The 14,732-nt window shown below is 36.7% G+C and overlaps 1 protein-coding gene, 1 long non-coding RNA gene and 1 pseudogene across 2 annotated transcripts; 2 read left to right on the top strand and 1 right to left on the bottom strand.

The window, feature by feature from the left end:
• Window positions 312-4,958, top strand: LOC109949700 (annotated as a pseudogene).
• Window positions 6,067-6,884, top strand: LOC109949867. The gene is made up of 3 exons (XR_002272174.1): window positions 6,067-6,172; window positions 6,255-6,398; window positions 6,690-6,884. It is a non-coding gene; the product is annotated as an uncharacterized LOC109949867 (long non-coding RNA).
• Window positions 11,931-12,653, bottom strand: LOC109949699. The gene has a single exon (XM_020565800.1). It carries the CDS (start codon window positions 12,651-12,653, stop codon window positions 11,931-11,933), a length of 723 nt encoding a protein of 240 aa, XP_020421389.1.

The raw sequence follows: 14,732 nt of genomic DNA, 5'->3' as shown, positions 1-14,732 counted from the left end.
TACTAGACTCTCTGAAATTTTTTTGGGAAGACTTTAATATTATATAAAGATTTCACTATTTGGTGTTTTGTAACCGTTGCTAATATTAAAATGTGTTATTTTGTTTCTACTCAGATTTGGGGGATATTTTTGTTTATTTAGTAGTATAAGAAATGCAATCAAACCCTTTGTGTTAAAAAAAAAAAAAAGAACATTACTTCTTTAAAAAAAAAAAAACAGACATTTCTTTAAAAAAAAAATAGCTGACATTAAAAAAATAATAATAATAAAATGGTAAGAAAGTTGTGAATTTTTTTTTGGATAAATTAAATACATTTAATAAGGGTAAACTTGAAAAGCAAAATTTAGCTTGTATAATATATTAATGGCATTATTTTATGTGTAAGAAGAATGACACATGTTAAGCAAAGAAGGGAGAAGGTCCAAATGAGAAGGTTAGAAAGAAGGTTGCTAGCATTCCCCTTTTCGTTTTTGTGTTTTGGGATTATTTAGTTTCTAAAGCAACCACAACAACAAGAACAGCAGCAGATTAAAAGGGTTTTGATTAATATTAGGTAGCTTCTAACTTTTCTCGGGATGGAAGGAGAGTATTGCTGTTCTTCATCTTCATCGTCTTCAACAACCACAACAACAAGCATAGAGAAGGGCAAGCAGAGGCAAAACCAGCAACAACAACAACAAGTAGGAGGCAACCATGATCATCGTCATCAAGAAAAGCAATATAGAGGGATAAGGATGAGGAAGGAGGGGAAGTGGGTGGCTGAGATTAGAGAACCTAACAAGAGGTCTCGAATTTGGCTTGGTTCTTACACGACGCCGGTTGCCGCCACCCGAGCATATGAAACCACCGTTTGCCCTTATACGCCGGTTACCTTAGATGCCCTTATACGCGCCTCAACTTCCCAAAACTTGTGTTCCAAGAAGACGGCCAGCAGCTACACAACATGTCGGCCGCTTCGATACGAAATAAGGCTACGGAGGTTGGGGCAAAGGTCGACGCCGTCGAAACTGCTCACTGCTCACCAACATCGCAGTCGAAAACGACGTCGAGCCTAGTGAATTCCCAGAAGCCTAATTTAAATAAGTATCTTGACCCAGAAAACTCTGATGAAAAATTAATTGAAAAAAAGAGAGGAAGAAAGAGAGAAGGGAAGGAAATAATATATATATATATATTATAATTTTGGATTGATTGGACGATTATATCCTTGGATTTAACAGTTTTTTTTGACAGATGGACTATTTAAGAGCACCTACATTAACGTTAGGGACCATGAGTGATACAAAAAAACTTTAAGGATGCAATCTAATAGTTTCGCAAACGTCAGGGATGTTTGTGATAAAAAGCCAACCAGAAAATTAAGGCATACAATATAGAAATAATATCTGAAAATTAAATGTGTATAACCCCCACAATAAATAAAATAAAACAGCCAAAATAATTAAATAAATAAAAACGGTTAAATTTTAAAACCTTTTAAAATTCCAACATCTTATTCATTATGCTTACCTGCCTATTTGCTAATCGGAATGCCTAGCTATCATTCAGATTTGTGTATCTTGGTTGAAATTAAGAGTAGACACCATATGCCTTAATTCTAATTGAACTATGAATAGGAAGAGTATGTATGGACATTCGACAACTGGGATTAGATACATGCTTGGTTGTTTAAAACATTCTTCTATGCTTAATGGATTTCTCATGCTTAATTTAGGTTCGACAACAAGGATCTATTTAAGGAATTAGGAATACAAGGTTAGGACTAGACACCATGGCTTAATCATACTTTAGTTAGAATCAATCTTTGAATCTGAAATAGACTTGTCACTTGAATCCTTATAACCTAGAATTGGATTGTTATGCTGAATCGAATGCCTAAGTCTCCAAATCCATTTCCCAACCCTTAAGACCACTCTTTGTTACACTTGTTTACTTGCTTTCATTTGCAATTTTATTTTGTTCATTTGTTTTCACGATCACAACCACTCTCACTTCAAATTCCAATTTCATTTTGTTTCATTTGTTTCCAAACTCAATCTCACTTTAAAATCTGTTTTAGCCTTAACTTCTTGTTTCTAGAATTTGGTAATCTAAGTACATAATTAATCTAAACTTCTCAATCCTCGTGGGTACCACCTCGTACTTGTCTTGTTATACTATTAATTGGCATGTACAATTGTGAGTAACACAACAGCTGGGTTCGTTGAAGGAGGAGGGGGATGGAGTGTCTTGATAAGTTTTGGAGAGAGAGAGAGAGAGAGAGGGGTTAAATGGATAGGGGAGGTTGGTCGGTGCAGCTGGGTTTTGGGGTGGGGGTGGGGTTGGTGATTGCTTGGGATGGGAATGGTGTCGAGATTAATAGGTGGGCTTGGGTTTTTTTTTTTGGGGGGGGGGTTTTATTTAACTTTTGTTCATTTATGTAATCAAAACATTAATATAGGAGGGTAGAGTAGAAAAAAGAAAGAACAAAAAAGAATAAGATTGATTAAAAAGTATTAAAAAGAAAAAGGGAGTGTAAGTGAAGAAAATGAGAGTGGGAAAATCACCTTCATATATATATATATATATATTCTCAATTTGGCAGAGTTTATCACAGGTTAGGAACCTGGCTCTCATACCATGTCAAACAAAGTAGGGCAAATATTCAATTATGCTCAGATTCACTCATATTATTATTCTTCTCTAATATAGAGGTATTTATACAAGTACAAAGATGTGTTAACCCTAAATAAAGTAGGAAATATATCTAAATTACAATAGGAAGTAAATCTCTATTACTATAGGACTAAATAATAATTGGTAAGTAACTAAAATTCTAATAAAATAAGGAACCAAAATCCTAACTAAATAAGTACCCGCCAACAATATATATATATAAAAAGTTTAGGGCCAATCAAAAAAAGACAACGTACATCTAATAATTGATGAGGGCTTCTATAGTGAGTGGAAAGTTATAAGGGGTGTTTTTGAGGGGTATGTAAGAGCCGTTGGATTTCATCCAACGGTGAGTTTTTAAAAGAGGGTGCATGTAGAATCGGGTTGAAATCTAACCCGTTAGAAACCCAACTTCAGTTGTTCCCCTCTTTCCCTCTCTGTGAAAAACTGAAGAACACAATCCTCTCTTTTTGAATGTAAAGCAAACCCACAATTAGAAGGATCCAAATCTCCCAAACCTTATAGTCACTCGATTGTCATTAGCTCTTTGGGAGGCCTGCGATCTATGGTATCCTGGGTATTACGAAGAATGGCTCTTACCTAGCTGTTGCCCTGTTTTGATTCTATGGCTCAAGTGAAAACCCCTTCTCTTTTTCATTCAGCTGACAAGATTCCAGATGAAAGCAAAGTAGCATATCTCTTTTTGTAGCTAGAAGCCGCAGCAACAGTTGTTCCTCGATTTTCGTAGAGATGGAGTCTCAAATACCAAAGAGTCTTCTCTAATGTCCACCACATTCTTTCAAGCTGACTGACTGCAGAGCTCCCGATTGATTTTGAGAGGTAAGTTCACTTGCTGGATTGATTTTATTGGGTTAGGTTTATTTTTTGTGAGGGTGGGAAATTCGTCATTTGTGGCATCAATAATGCGTCATTTTTGGAATCAATAATGTGTCATTTCCTTATGAATATTCAATATACTTAGTTCATTATTGTTGGTCGGGGTGGAAAATTATGAAATGTAGGTAAAAGAACCTAAACTTAGGCTTAATGACATTAGGAGTAAGCAGTTGGAGAGGATATTGGGTGAAGTTCTGTAATTGGTGGTTTGAATTACATTTGTGTTCTTAGTTGAACATGTTGGTTCTAATGTTATTTTTACCAGATTATTTCACAAGAGATGACGTAACATTTATGAAATTTTGCTTGCGTTTTGTGTAATCAGAAGTTAGGCTATGCGTATTTTGTGTCAATTTGGGCAATATTTTGTGTAAGTGGAATGCATTGATATGTTGTGATGCAGTAATGACTGATTAATGAATGAATAATTGCTATGCAGCAATATAGAAGTGGATCAATAATATACGTAGATAAAATGTATGGGGGCTCAGAGAGTGATGAATGTGCAACAGCTAATGGGAGGGTTTATATTCCTGAAGTAAGAAATGAGGAAACACCAGCAGTTGGGATGAAGTTTGACTCGCTTGACCTCGTTTACAGTTTCTATAATAGATATGCATTCTTTGCTGGCTTTGGTATTCGACTTCATTCTAGCTTTTGGGGGAAAAATAAGAAAGAGATTTTGAGGAAAGAATTTGTATGTTGCAAACAAGGTGCATATAGGAAGGATGAAACTCGGGAGAGAAAAAGACAATGGGGAATAAGTAGATGCAATTGCAAAGCTAAGATTGTGGTTGTGAAGACAAATGGGAGCAAGAAGTATACCATATCTCTTTTTGCAGAGGGACACAATCATAAGATGACACCCTCAGAAAGAATGCATTTATTGAGATCACACCGTCATATTTCAGATTCTACAAAAGTACTCACAAAACAGTTGGGTTCAGTTAATATTCCCATTCATCAGAAGGTAAGTATTTTCGAGGTGCAATCCGGAGGAATGGATAAAATCGGTTTTATCAAAAAAGATATCTACAATCTTGAATGTAGTGTGAATGGGAAGTTGAGGAACCACGATGTTGAACTAGTGACCGAGTATTTTATGGCTGAACAGAAAAAAAATGAGGCTTTTTATTTCAAGATTGAGGGAGATGGGCATGACAGGTTTAGTCGATGTTTTTGGGCAGATGCAACTTCTAGACGGGCGTATGGGTTTTATGGAGATGTTGTTGTATTCGATACCACATTCAACACGAATCGATATGACTTGACATTTGCACCAATGTTGGGAATTAATAACCATGGTCAGACAATTGTCTTAGCATGCGCATTTTTGAGCAAGGAAACGACTGAGTCGTTTGTTTGGATGTTTGAGGAGTTTAAAAAAGCCATGCCAGGTGGGTAACCTAAAACGATCATTACATATCAAGATGCGGCAATGGCCATAGCGATTTCAATAGCCTTCCCGACTACATTTCATCGACTTTGCATATGGCACATCACATCAAAGTTCTCTGTTAAGTTACCACGTGACGCTTATAAGGAGTATTGGAGTGAATTTCAGAAAGCCATATGGGATACTGACAATAAGGATGAGTTTGATGCAAAATGGAATATTGTGGTTACAAAGGCTGGTTTGACTGACCATCCATGGCTAAGTTCAATGTTTGATTTAAGGGAATCTTGGGTTCCAGCCTACGCACGACAATTTTTTGCCGCTGGAATGTCAAGCAGCCAAAAAGCGGAAGGTTCTCATGGTTTTTTCAAGCAATACATATCAAGGAGAAATTCGTTGATGGATTTCATAATACGATTTGAGAGGGCACTTTCTCATCAACGTGAAAAAGAGTTAGTTGCTGATCACGTAGATGCATTTGAAGTGGCTCAATGTCTTCTACCGATGCCAATGAACAAACAAATGGCTACCTTGTACACAAGGACAATGTTTCAAAAGTTTGAGCAAGAACTAATACAAAGTACAGCATGTTTCCTAGAGCTCAAAACAGAGGATGCTTGTAAAGTTGTCTTTAACGTGAGCGAAAGGAAAAATTAGGAAACAAGAGTGGCAGAAGTCGTATATGTCAAAGATTCTGACCACGCATCGTGTAGCTGCAAAAGATTTGAATTTGTTGGAATTATTTGCAAGCACATCCTAGCATTGTTCAGAAGGGACCAGATTGAATATATGCCCGATAAATATATTTTGAAGAGGTGGAAGAAAACTGCAAAATCTGGATTGGTGTCAGATGCAAATGGCAACGAAATTAAAGACTGTGCAGATCCTGGCCTTCTAATAAAGTGGAGTACAATGTCTCGACTTGCTTCACATGTGGTTGAGGATGCAGTAATGAGTGAAGAAGGATGTGAGCTACTGTCAGAGACTCTAAAAAGTTTGCAGGTGAAGTTGAAGTTGCTGAAGGATGGACCAAGTAATAACGAAGTTGGAGGGTCCAGCTCTCAAACACAATATATGAAAGACCCTAAGAGAGTGAGGTGCAAAGGAAGATCGAAAGGAGTAACGGGAGCAAAGGAAAAGGCAATGAAGCGAGGGATTAGACACTGTCGGGAGTGTGGACGCATTGGTCATGATAGAAGACAATGCCCAGCCTTGAACACACCGTAAGATGCTATACTATTTGTAATAACATCTAAAATTTGAATAGGTAAAATTTTTATGTGCTTGTGTTTGATGTTTATGTAGGACATCACCGTCGAACAATGACGAATCAACTCCAATACATCGTAGTGACCCATTATTCGACGATTTTGACAGGATGCACGGACCAACTGAATGATTTATATTTGTATTAGACGAAATGTGGTTGTTATGAAGATTAATGATCAGGTGAAGTTTTATAGATTCAGTTTTTGAATATTATTGTGTTTTTGTTCATGTCCACCGATGAGCTCTTACTATGTCCACTGGTAATTGAAATGAAAATTTGCTTGGTTTCATTCTTCCATGAAATTTGGAGACATGTTAATTTTACGTCTTCTCCCTATTTATAAATTTTCATAGACATTTGATCAAGTATGAAATTTGTAGTTATGTGAAGAAGCAATGACTTTTACCATGTAAAATGGGCAGTTTAGGGTGAATTATGTTTTAACAGAGATTCATTTTTCAAATCCTCAGGCTAATGCAGCATTTCCAGCAGCCAGCTGTTGTTTCCATTACCAGTAATCATTTCCAGCAGTAGCCACTTTTTCCGACTGGTTATTAGGGGCACGATTTTGTACACTTTTGTAACTGAAGGATACTTGAAGCACTTTGTTGGAACAGAGCAAATAGAAAGCAGCGTGTAAAAAAGAAACATAACATTGCAGCTAATTACATTTCGGTACTTAGGTGAAAAATATTAAAGGGTACACTAACTTACATAAATACTCATAAATCCACACACAAAAGAACATTTGATTGCAAAACATATTATGTGCTCCCTCTTAGCAATACCACGATCTCCCCAACCAACTGAACAACGGTAGCCACAATCACTCGGTCGTACTGGTCAGCTTCTTCTTAGCAGGTGTCACATGCTTATGGCCACTCATATCCCTGGTGATATAGACGAAATAAATCTTCAGCAATATTTGGAATTTTATTATATATAAATAAACCAAAAACCATTCACTAAACAATGTATAGCACATGTTATGTTACTTATGACTCACGTGTCAGTTTTTTTTGAACACATTAGTACGCCAGCTCTTTAATGTAAATGGACGTGATAAGGAGCATTTACTGATTCCCGACTTGCTGTGATATTGACTGCTTATTGAATACTATTTTCATATTTGCAAAATATAATGTTAGACATTATAACACATGATGACTTGCAATACATAGTCCCAATAATTACATATGAAGCAAATGAAACTGATATTTGTGTTATTTTAAATTAGATAATGACATTAAGGGAGTATATGTGCAATACCACGGTCACCCTCAACCAACTGAACAGCGGTAGCCGCAATCACTTAGTCGTATCGGTCGGCTTCTTCCGAGCAGCTTTGACGTGCTTATGCTCATTCATGTCACCCCCATCGTCTAGTATCTCTCTCACAGCATCAGGGGACACATAGTTCCAATCATAACTTGTATGAGTAGTTGCCGCAAATGCTCGAAATTTGTCGAATCCTTCGTTGAATGCCAACTCCAGTTCACTATGGTGCTCTTCGCATCGCATATGGTTCATCAAACAACCTTTCATTTCATCATTCATTACTGTATCCAACTCCTCAACTTTCAGCTTCCTTTTATGACTCAGCTTCAAGTACTTGTTCTTTTGGGAGAACGCTTTGTTCACTCTAATGTTAAGATCAGTCAAAATTGCCTCGTCTTCAACACATTTCTGGTGCCATGAATTGATCAGTCTAGAATTATAATCTAGCTTGCCACTGACTGCATGTATTGCCTCTAATGGATCATCGGAGTCCCCCTCACTCCCAAATGATGTTGAAAAAGGAAGGGGTCGGCGAGTACAATGTGGAAATAGAACCTGCGACTCCAATTTGTCATCTTCGATTGTGTTGTTGGCGCCTGAAGAGGTTGACATGCTCGAATAATCCTCTTTGTTTTGGGAGGATGAGGATTGCATATGCAATTTCGTTTGAGAAAGGGAACATAGGTTTATAGACCAACATACCAAAGCTTGTGTGTAGTCAACATATGTACTTTTTGGATGATTTCAATTTTTAAAAATAGGTGTCAGCTTTTGCTTTTCAAGCATGTCAACCTCACACTCTCCTTACACCACTGATAGTGGTTGAAAGAAACTCAATGGAAGTGACATCTACTTAGTTAACTCAACCAAACTAGTTAGGATTAAACTTAGATTGTATCAGACCAAAAATTAATTTCTACATTGTCAACCAAATATTTTTTGGCGGGAACCCTTTTCTTGGTATTACTATCACCCCTTTCATATAAATTCTCCTTCCACACAAAACTCACTCCTCCACCGAATCTGTCTCCATCTACTGATACTCTCTCAAGCAAACAAACTCATTCCCCCCAAAGAATGGATTTACTAACCAAGTTTGATGTGAGCGTAATAAACACCCCTCCAAACAAAGACCGCCTTCGACACGCAAGTGAGTCACCAGACAAGCAATGTCACATTCCTAGACAGAATGACCATTTTGTTGGAAGTTTTGAGTCTGAAAGAGTTGTTGCTTTTTGGAAGGAGAGGCATCTTCAACTTGGTGATGAAATCCAAAGGGCAAGGGCACGTTTGGAATTTGTTGAAGGCCAAATTGAAGATGACAAAAGGCAGGCCAATCTGGATAGGGCGAAGTTGCAGCGCATGAAGCGTAGACACAAACGACTTCGGAGTGTAGCTGTTCAAAAATACAAGAACTCATCTAATGCAGTGGAGTCAAAGAAGCGTGTGATGCAAGCTGGATTCGACTACTTCCGATCCTATGCAAAACTCGTCGTACCCGGGTTTGATTGGTCATCTATTACCGTTTCCGACGTCACCAAATATACTCAGCAAGGGAAGTAACCATTTTGGTTCTCTTGTTTGAGCAGAGGCAAATCAGTGGAATTGGAATTTTCGTTACACTCTGCTTCAAAGCTATTTTGATGCTAACTACTATGGAAGATTTAAACCTTAATATTTTGATGTCTTTAATTACGAAAACACAAGATGCAAAGAGCCCATCTACTTCAGTCATATGTTGCTGACATGTCCATTTTTTGTTGATCACGTATCAGATTTGGACATGGTTGCATCATATGCAATGTTGCCTTTATTTATTATATGTTAGGACAAGGTTTATGGAAAAGCTTTTGTGAGTGCGTTTGTGACAAGGTTATGGAATTATTATGTACCATTTATATATTGTTTTTTGTACTGGTTCATCTCCCACTATTTCTTGCTTTCTTTATATTTTATGTTTCTGGAATCCCTCTCAAAGTTAACATATACTGTGCAAAAAAATGCAGACTGATTATATAATCACTCATATAGAGTAGGACAAATATTAACTAAGGGTTTTAAAATTGCTTCACTTGTGTGAGGTTATTGAGAAAAAGTATGGCATTATTTAATGTGATTGGACATGATTGAAAATATATTACTGATTCCCAATGCGGCGTCATATGGACAACTTATTGAATACTTCTGACGTGTTAATAACTCTAGGTGCAGTTGCATGTGGACAACTTATTGAATACGAACTGACGTCTTGAAAGCTCTAGGCGTAGTTGCAATGATGGCTTCAAAGCATGTGCAATTATTATGGATGTACATTATTATAACAAAACATATTATTGTATTTAGTCAAACTAAATATTGTATTATTACAAATTATATATCGAATATTATCCAAAATATACGTGTTAACGTGAATTAGGGTTAAGAGGAAAGTGAGTTATGTACAAATAATTTTGATTTTCTCATTTTCCGGGCATTTTTTGGATTTTCGTATAATTTATTACCTATTTCCACAGATTGTTGCACTAAAAAAGCCAAAATAATAGCAAGAGGACACCTGGCGCGACCTCAGCCCGTCACTTTTGACTACTTGCACAAGTGTACGTCAGTCAACATGGCCACATCCTCCTATTTTACCCTAAATGATTATTTTATTACCTTTTTTCTTGGAAAATTCAGAACTAAATACAGAAAAATTCAAAATTCTTTCCGAAAATTGCTACGAACTCATTGACACTCCATCTCCCTTGCTGAATTTTCCGATTCATTGTTACGCATTTTTAAAAATAATTCCGAACATTAACGGAAGATGCTTGTTGAAGTAGGTTATTGAAGTTTAAGTTAACAAACATCAATACTTAGGGTTAAGAGGAAAGTGAGTTATGTAAAACAATTTAGATTATTTCATTGCGAGACGAATGATTTATAGGTTCTCCTAGTTTTATGACGTCACAAGGAGGCCGGAGTAATTTTTGGGCCATTTTTAGGATTTTCCTACTATTTATTACCTAGTTTCAAAGATTTTTTAACAAAAGAATCCAAAATTGAAAAGAAGATGACACCTGGCGCGATCTCAGCCCGTCACTTTTGACTACTTGCACAAGTGTACGTCAGTCAACATGGCCACATCCTCCCATTTTACCATAAATGATTATTTTATTACCTTTTTTCTTGGAAAATTCAGAACTAAATACAGAAAAATTCAAAATTCTTTCCGAAAATTGCTACGAACTCATTGACACTCCATCTCCCTTGCTGAATTCTTCCGATTCATTGTTACGCATTTTTAAAAATAATTCCAAACATTAACGGGAGATGCTTGTTGAAGTAGGTTATTGAAGTATAAGTTAACAAACATCAATACTTAGGGTTAAGAGGAAAGTGAGTTATGTAAAATAATTTGGATTATTTCATTGCGAGACGAATGATTTATAGGTTCTCCTAGTTTTATGACGTCACAAGGAGGCCGGAGTAATTTTTGGGCCATTTTTAGGATTTTCCTACTATTTATTACCTAGTTTCAAAGATTTTTTAACAAAAGAATCCAAAATTGAAAAGAAGATGACACCTGACGTGATCTCAGCCCGTCACTTTTGACTACTTGCACAAGTGTACGTTACTGAACATGGCCACATCCTCCCATTTTACCGTAAATTATTATTTTATTATTTTTTTTCTTGGAAAATTCAGAACTAAATACACAAAAATTAGAAAAACGATCCAAAAATTTCTACGAACTTATTGCGATTTCATCTTCCTACTGAATTCCCTGTTTCATGGTTATGCTACATTAGTATTTTATTATTATTTATCCACAATTATTATAATTATTATGATATTACTTTTTAGGCTGTCCATTTGTTAATTATATTTAGTCCAACTTGTTGAAAACAATTTTATTTTCCGTGCGAATAGGCCATTTGTAGTGCTCATCGGTTTCTCTGTTCTTCAATTTGTTAATTTTTTTATTTTTTAGGTTGAAGGGATGTTTTGAAACATAATATGGAAATATACAAGTCATCCATTGTACTCCTTCCACACAAAAAAATTATTCTACGTCATTCACTGTTCAACCCCCTAGGTTAAGAAACGTGTAACCAAATCCTTTCGGATATGCTAAGTGGGAAAATGTCATTCCCAAGCACTGGTGAAAAGATACCTATTTACTCCATGCATGACTTTTCGTTTACCAAATATGAAGATTGGGGTCGGTGAGCAAAATATCTGTGTCAGTAAAATGTCATTTCTAGCCGTCTATGATGTAAGTAATAATTCCGCTATAGAATAAATGCAGTACATTTATATATAAAACGGTTTATGACAAAATACCAACATTTAAACAACATTTAAACAACATTTGTACAACGTAGCCAGCCAACCTAGAAGTGAAGAGAAGCAAGTCCAGAATGCATCAAAACCGTAAATTCGTACTAAAACTAATGCAAAAATACGTGATTCCCTCGCACAACATACTCACGCATCAGTTTGAACCAAAAAATACTCCCACGGTGCCATTTGCATCGATTGCAACAAGTCCAGAAGGCAGAATTTATCTTGTCTTCACTAGGCCGGCCTGGAATAACAAAATACCATTCATTGTTGTTACAAGCGCTGCAGCGATTGAACTTAATCTTCCCATAGTCAAACATATCTACGATATGTCTTGCAACAAATGGTCTGCTTAATCTTCCTGTCAAAGCATCCCTGGTTCCTTTCATATCAATGTTGTTACGTTGATTCAAAGAACACAAGAATTGTAATGCATCCTCTTTTGACTGACTAATTCCGGACATACCAAGTAGTCCAACTACATATGCCGCTTCCATATGGCCTGCCGTGGCTGCAATGCGCATCTCATACAACGCTTCCACTTTACCGTGCCTGAAAAAAATATCGAATGCTTCTCTAAATATCGACTCAGGGTTATCGCAAGCCCTGCATTGTTGCAAGAAATGCTGGACCGCAGGTCTGGCACGGTACCAGCTAGGATGGTGTGGGTACTTTGCCATTGAAATGGTGTTCCACACTTGTAGACTGTTTGCCAAAGTTTGGAACAATCGGCACACAGATGCCATACGGAAGAGATCTTCCGATGATTCGGTTGCCACGTATAACATCACTTGAAACCAAGCGGACTCCGAGATGAAGGTTTCGGGCATATCGAAATGGAGATGCTTCCTTCTCTTTCCTCCGACTGTAGTGAAGTGTTTCGAATTCATTGCAAAGTTTTTGGAATGGAACGATTTGAGGAGTGGCAGAGGGGATAAATGATAATATTTGGGGTACACGTTTTGTTTTAGCCTCTGTTTATAGTGTTTTGAAACGGTGTTTCCAGTTGGGGTTTTTCCAAGTTGACCCTTTTTAAAGAAACTGAACCCAAGTGAATTAAAACTTAAGACAAAAGAAGGGAAAACGTCATAACGGTGCATACAGAGTCAGACAGTCAAAAAGTTAATTAAATGGCTATTTGCATAGCCATTTATGGGTTTATCCCACTATCAAATTCATTGATACAAATGTGATGGCTTACTGACTAGTGACAGAAGGTCCCATCATATACTTTCTCATTTTCCCACACCCAGCTACCCCTAGTAATGTTATTAAAATGGAACCAATAATGACGGATTCTTATCCAACTAGTTGCCTTAATGAAATATAAATAAAATAATAAAATTGAAGCAGTGTCCCCTCATTTTTCAGAAAATATATTTCGTAGTGAAGTAGTTTATATTGCTTCTCGGGCTAAAAGATGTCACAATGCTGACGGTACAGGTGTCGAGATCATGACCAACCCACCAAATGATCCCAAAAAAAAGAAATATAACTCGATTTGGGCTGAGATGAGAGAGAGCTGAGTGACAAGTTTAGGGTTATGAGTGAAGGGGTATGAATGACAACTATGAGTGAGAAGGTATGAGTCCGAAGAGGTTTCAGTGAGAAGATCTGAGTGAGAAAAGGTACAACTGAGAAGATTCAACATGTCTTCGTCTTCATCTCCCGCTCAAACAAAGAGGTGTCAGTATTGTGGAGCTACAATGGTGCTTCGGGTTTCAAAATCTGACAAAAATCGAGGGAAGCCATTCTGGAAGTGTCTAACCTCCTATGTAAGTTTTAACTTAAATATGTATGTGGGTGAAAAAAAACCTATGTCTAACTCTGACAGAATTATATTCCATATATGATGCCTGCAATTAGGGAGCCACCAGTTGCAATGGATTCGAATGGGTTGATGTAACCTCCGCTGAAGCAGAACATCAAGATGACACGTATGATGCTAGAGTGCTGAACATGCTGAAATCCATTAAGGACTTGGTATTAGTTTTATTAGTTGTATAAATTGTCATTTTATTTGTTCTTTTAATGATCATTTAACTGCATGGTTTCAAAGATTGTGAAAGTTCTCCCACACAAGACATGTTGCACGCACCACCAATGAGACCCTAAACCCATTTTGTAATATTTGTTAACTGCATGTATTTCGCATGTTATAGAACCGATATTGAATATTTATTGCAGGTTTATTGATAGTTTGCTGCATGTATATGGAATATCATTGCCCCAAAATTGGATGTTTATTGGGGCCACAAGTATCACTCAAGTAAGAATGAAGGGGGAAAACGGACCTTATTCTTTCTTTTAGTAGGAAGAACAACTGTTAAGTTTAATATCCTATTCAATACGACTTCCCTATGGTTGGTGTACTTGGGGACTGAAGTATATTGCATCATTATTGTGGGCAAGGGCATGTCTATTGTGTGTATATTGCATGTCTATTGTGTGTATATTGCATGTCTATTGTGTGTATATTGCATGTCTATTGTGTGTATATTGCATGTCTATTCTCTGTATATGGCAGGCCAATTTTGTGTATATTGTTTGTCTGTTGTGTATGTATTGCTTGTCGAAACGCAAGTGAATTGTTGTTCATTTTGTGTATATTGTCTTTGTTTCTACTTTTATGCTACTAAGCTGCCGAAAACCTTTCGCATGTTTAGACACCTATTATGATGCAACACATTGTGATTAATGGTGGCTTGCATCAACAATGACATATCACTTTGCAATGATGTAATACACTTAAAAAGCCATCTTCAAATCCCAATTCACATATGCAGTCTTAAAATTCCAATTCAATGCAGTTTGGTTAACAAACATGTAAATGTCATGAAGGAGTTAGCGGTAGAATTCGATAAGGACCCGTACGTTTCTATTGTGTATTTACATTAGTTTGAGAATGG

The sequence above is a fragment of the Prunus persica genome, chromosome G6 (genome assembly GCF_000346465.2).
Source record: "Prunus persica cultivar Lovell chromosome G6, Prunus_persica_NCBIv2, whole genome shotgun sequence".
NCBI lineage: Eukaryota > Viridiplantae > Streptophyta > Magnoliopsida > Rosales > Rosaceae > Prunus > Prunus persica.
The sequence above is the reverse complement of the archived record's forward strand: the minus strand, read 5'-3'. Positions and strand labels throughout refer to the sequence as shown.

Coding starts and splice junctions, on each gene's coding strand:
- LOC109949699 (XM_020565800.1), bottom strand. CDS start 12,653: ATGCCCGAAACCTTCATCTCGGAGTCCGCTTGGTTTCAAGTGATGTTA.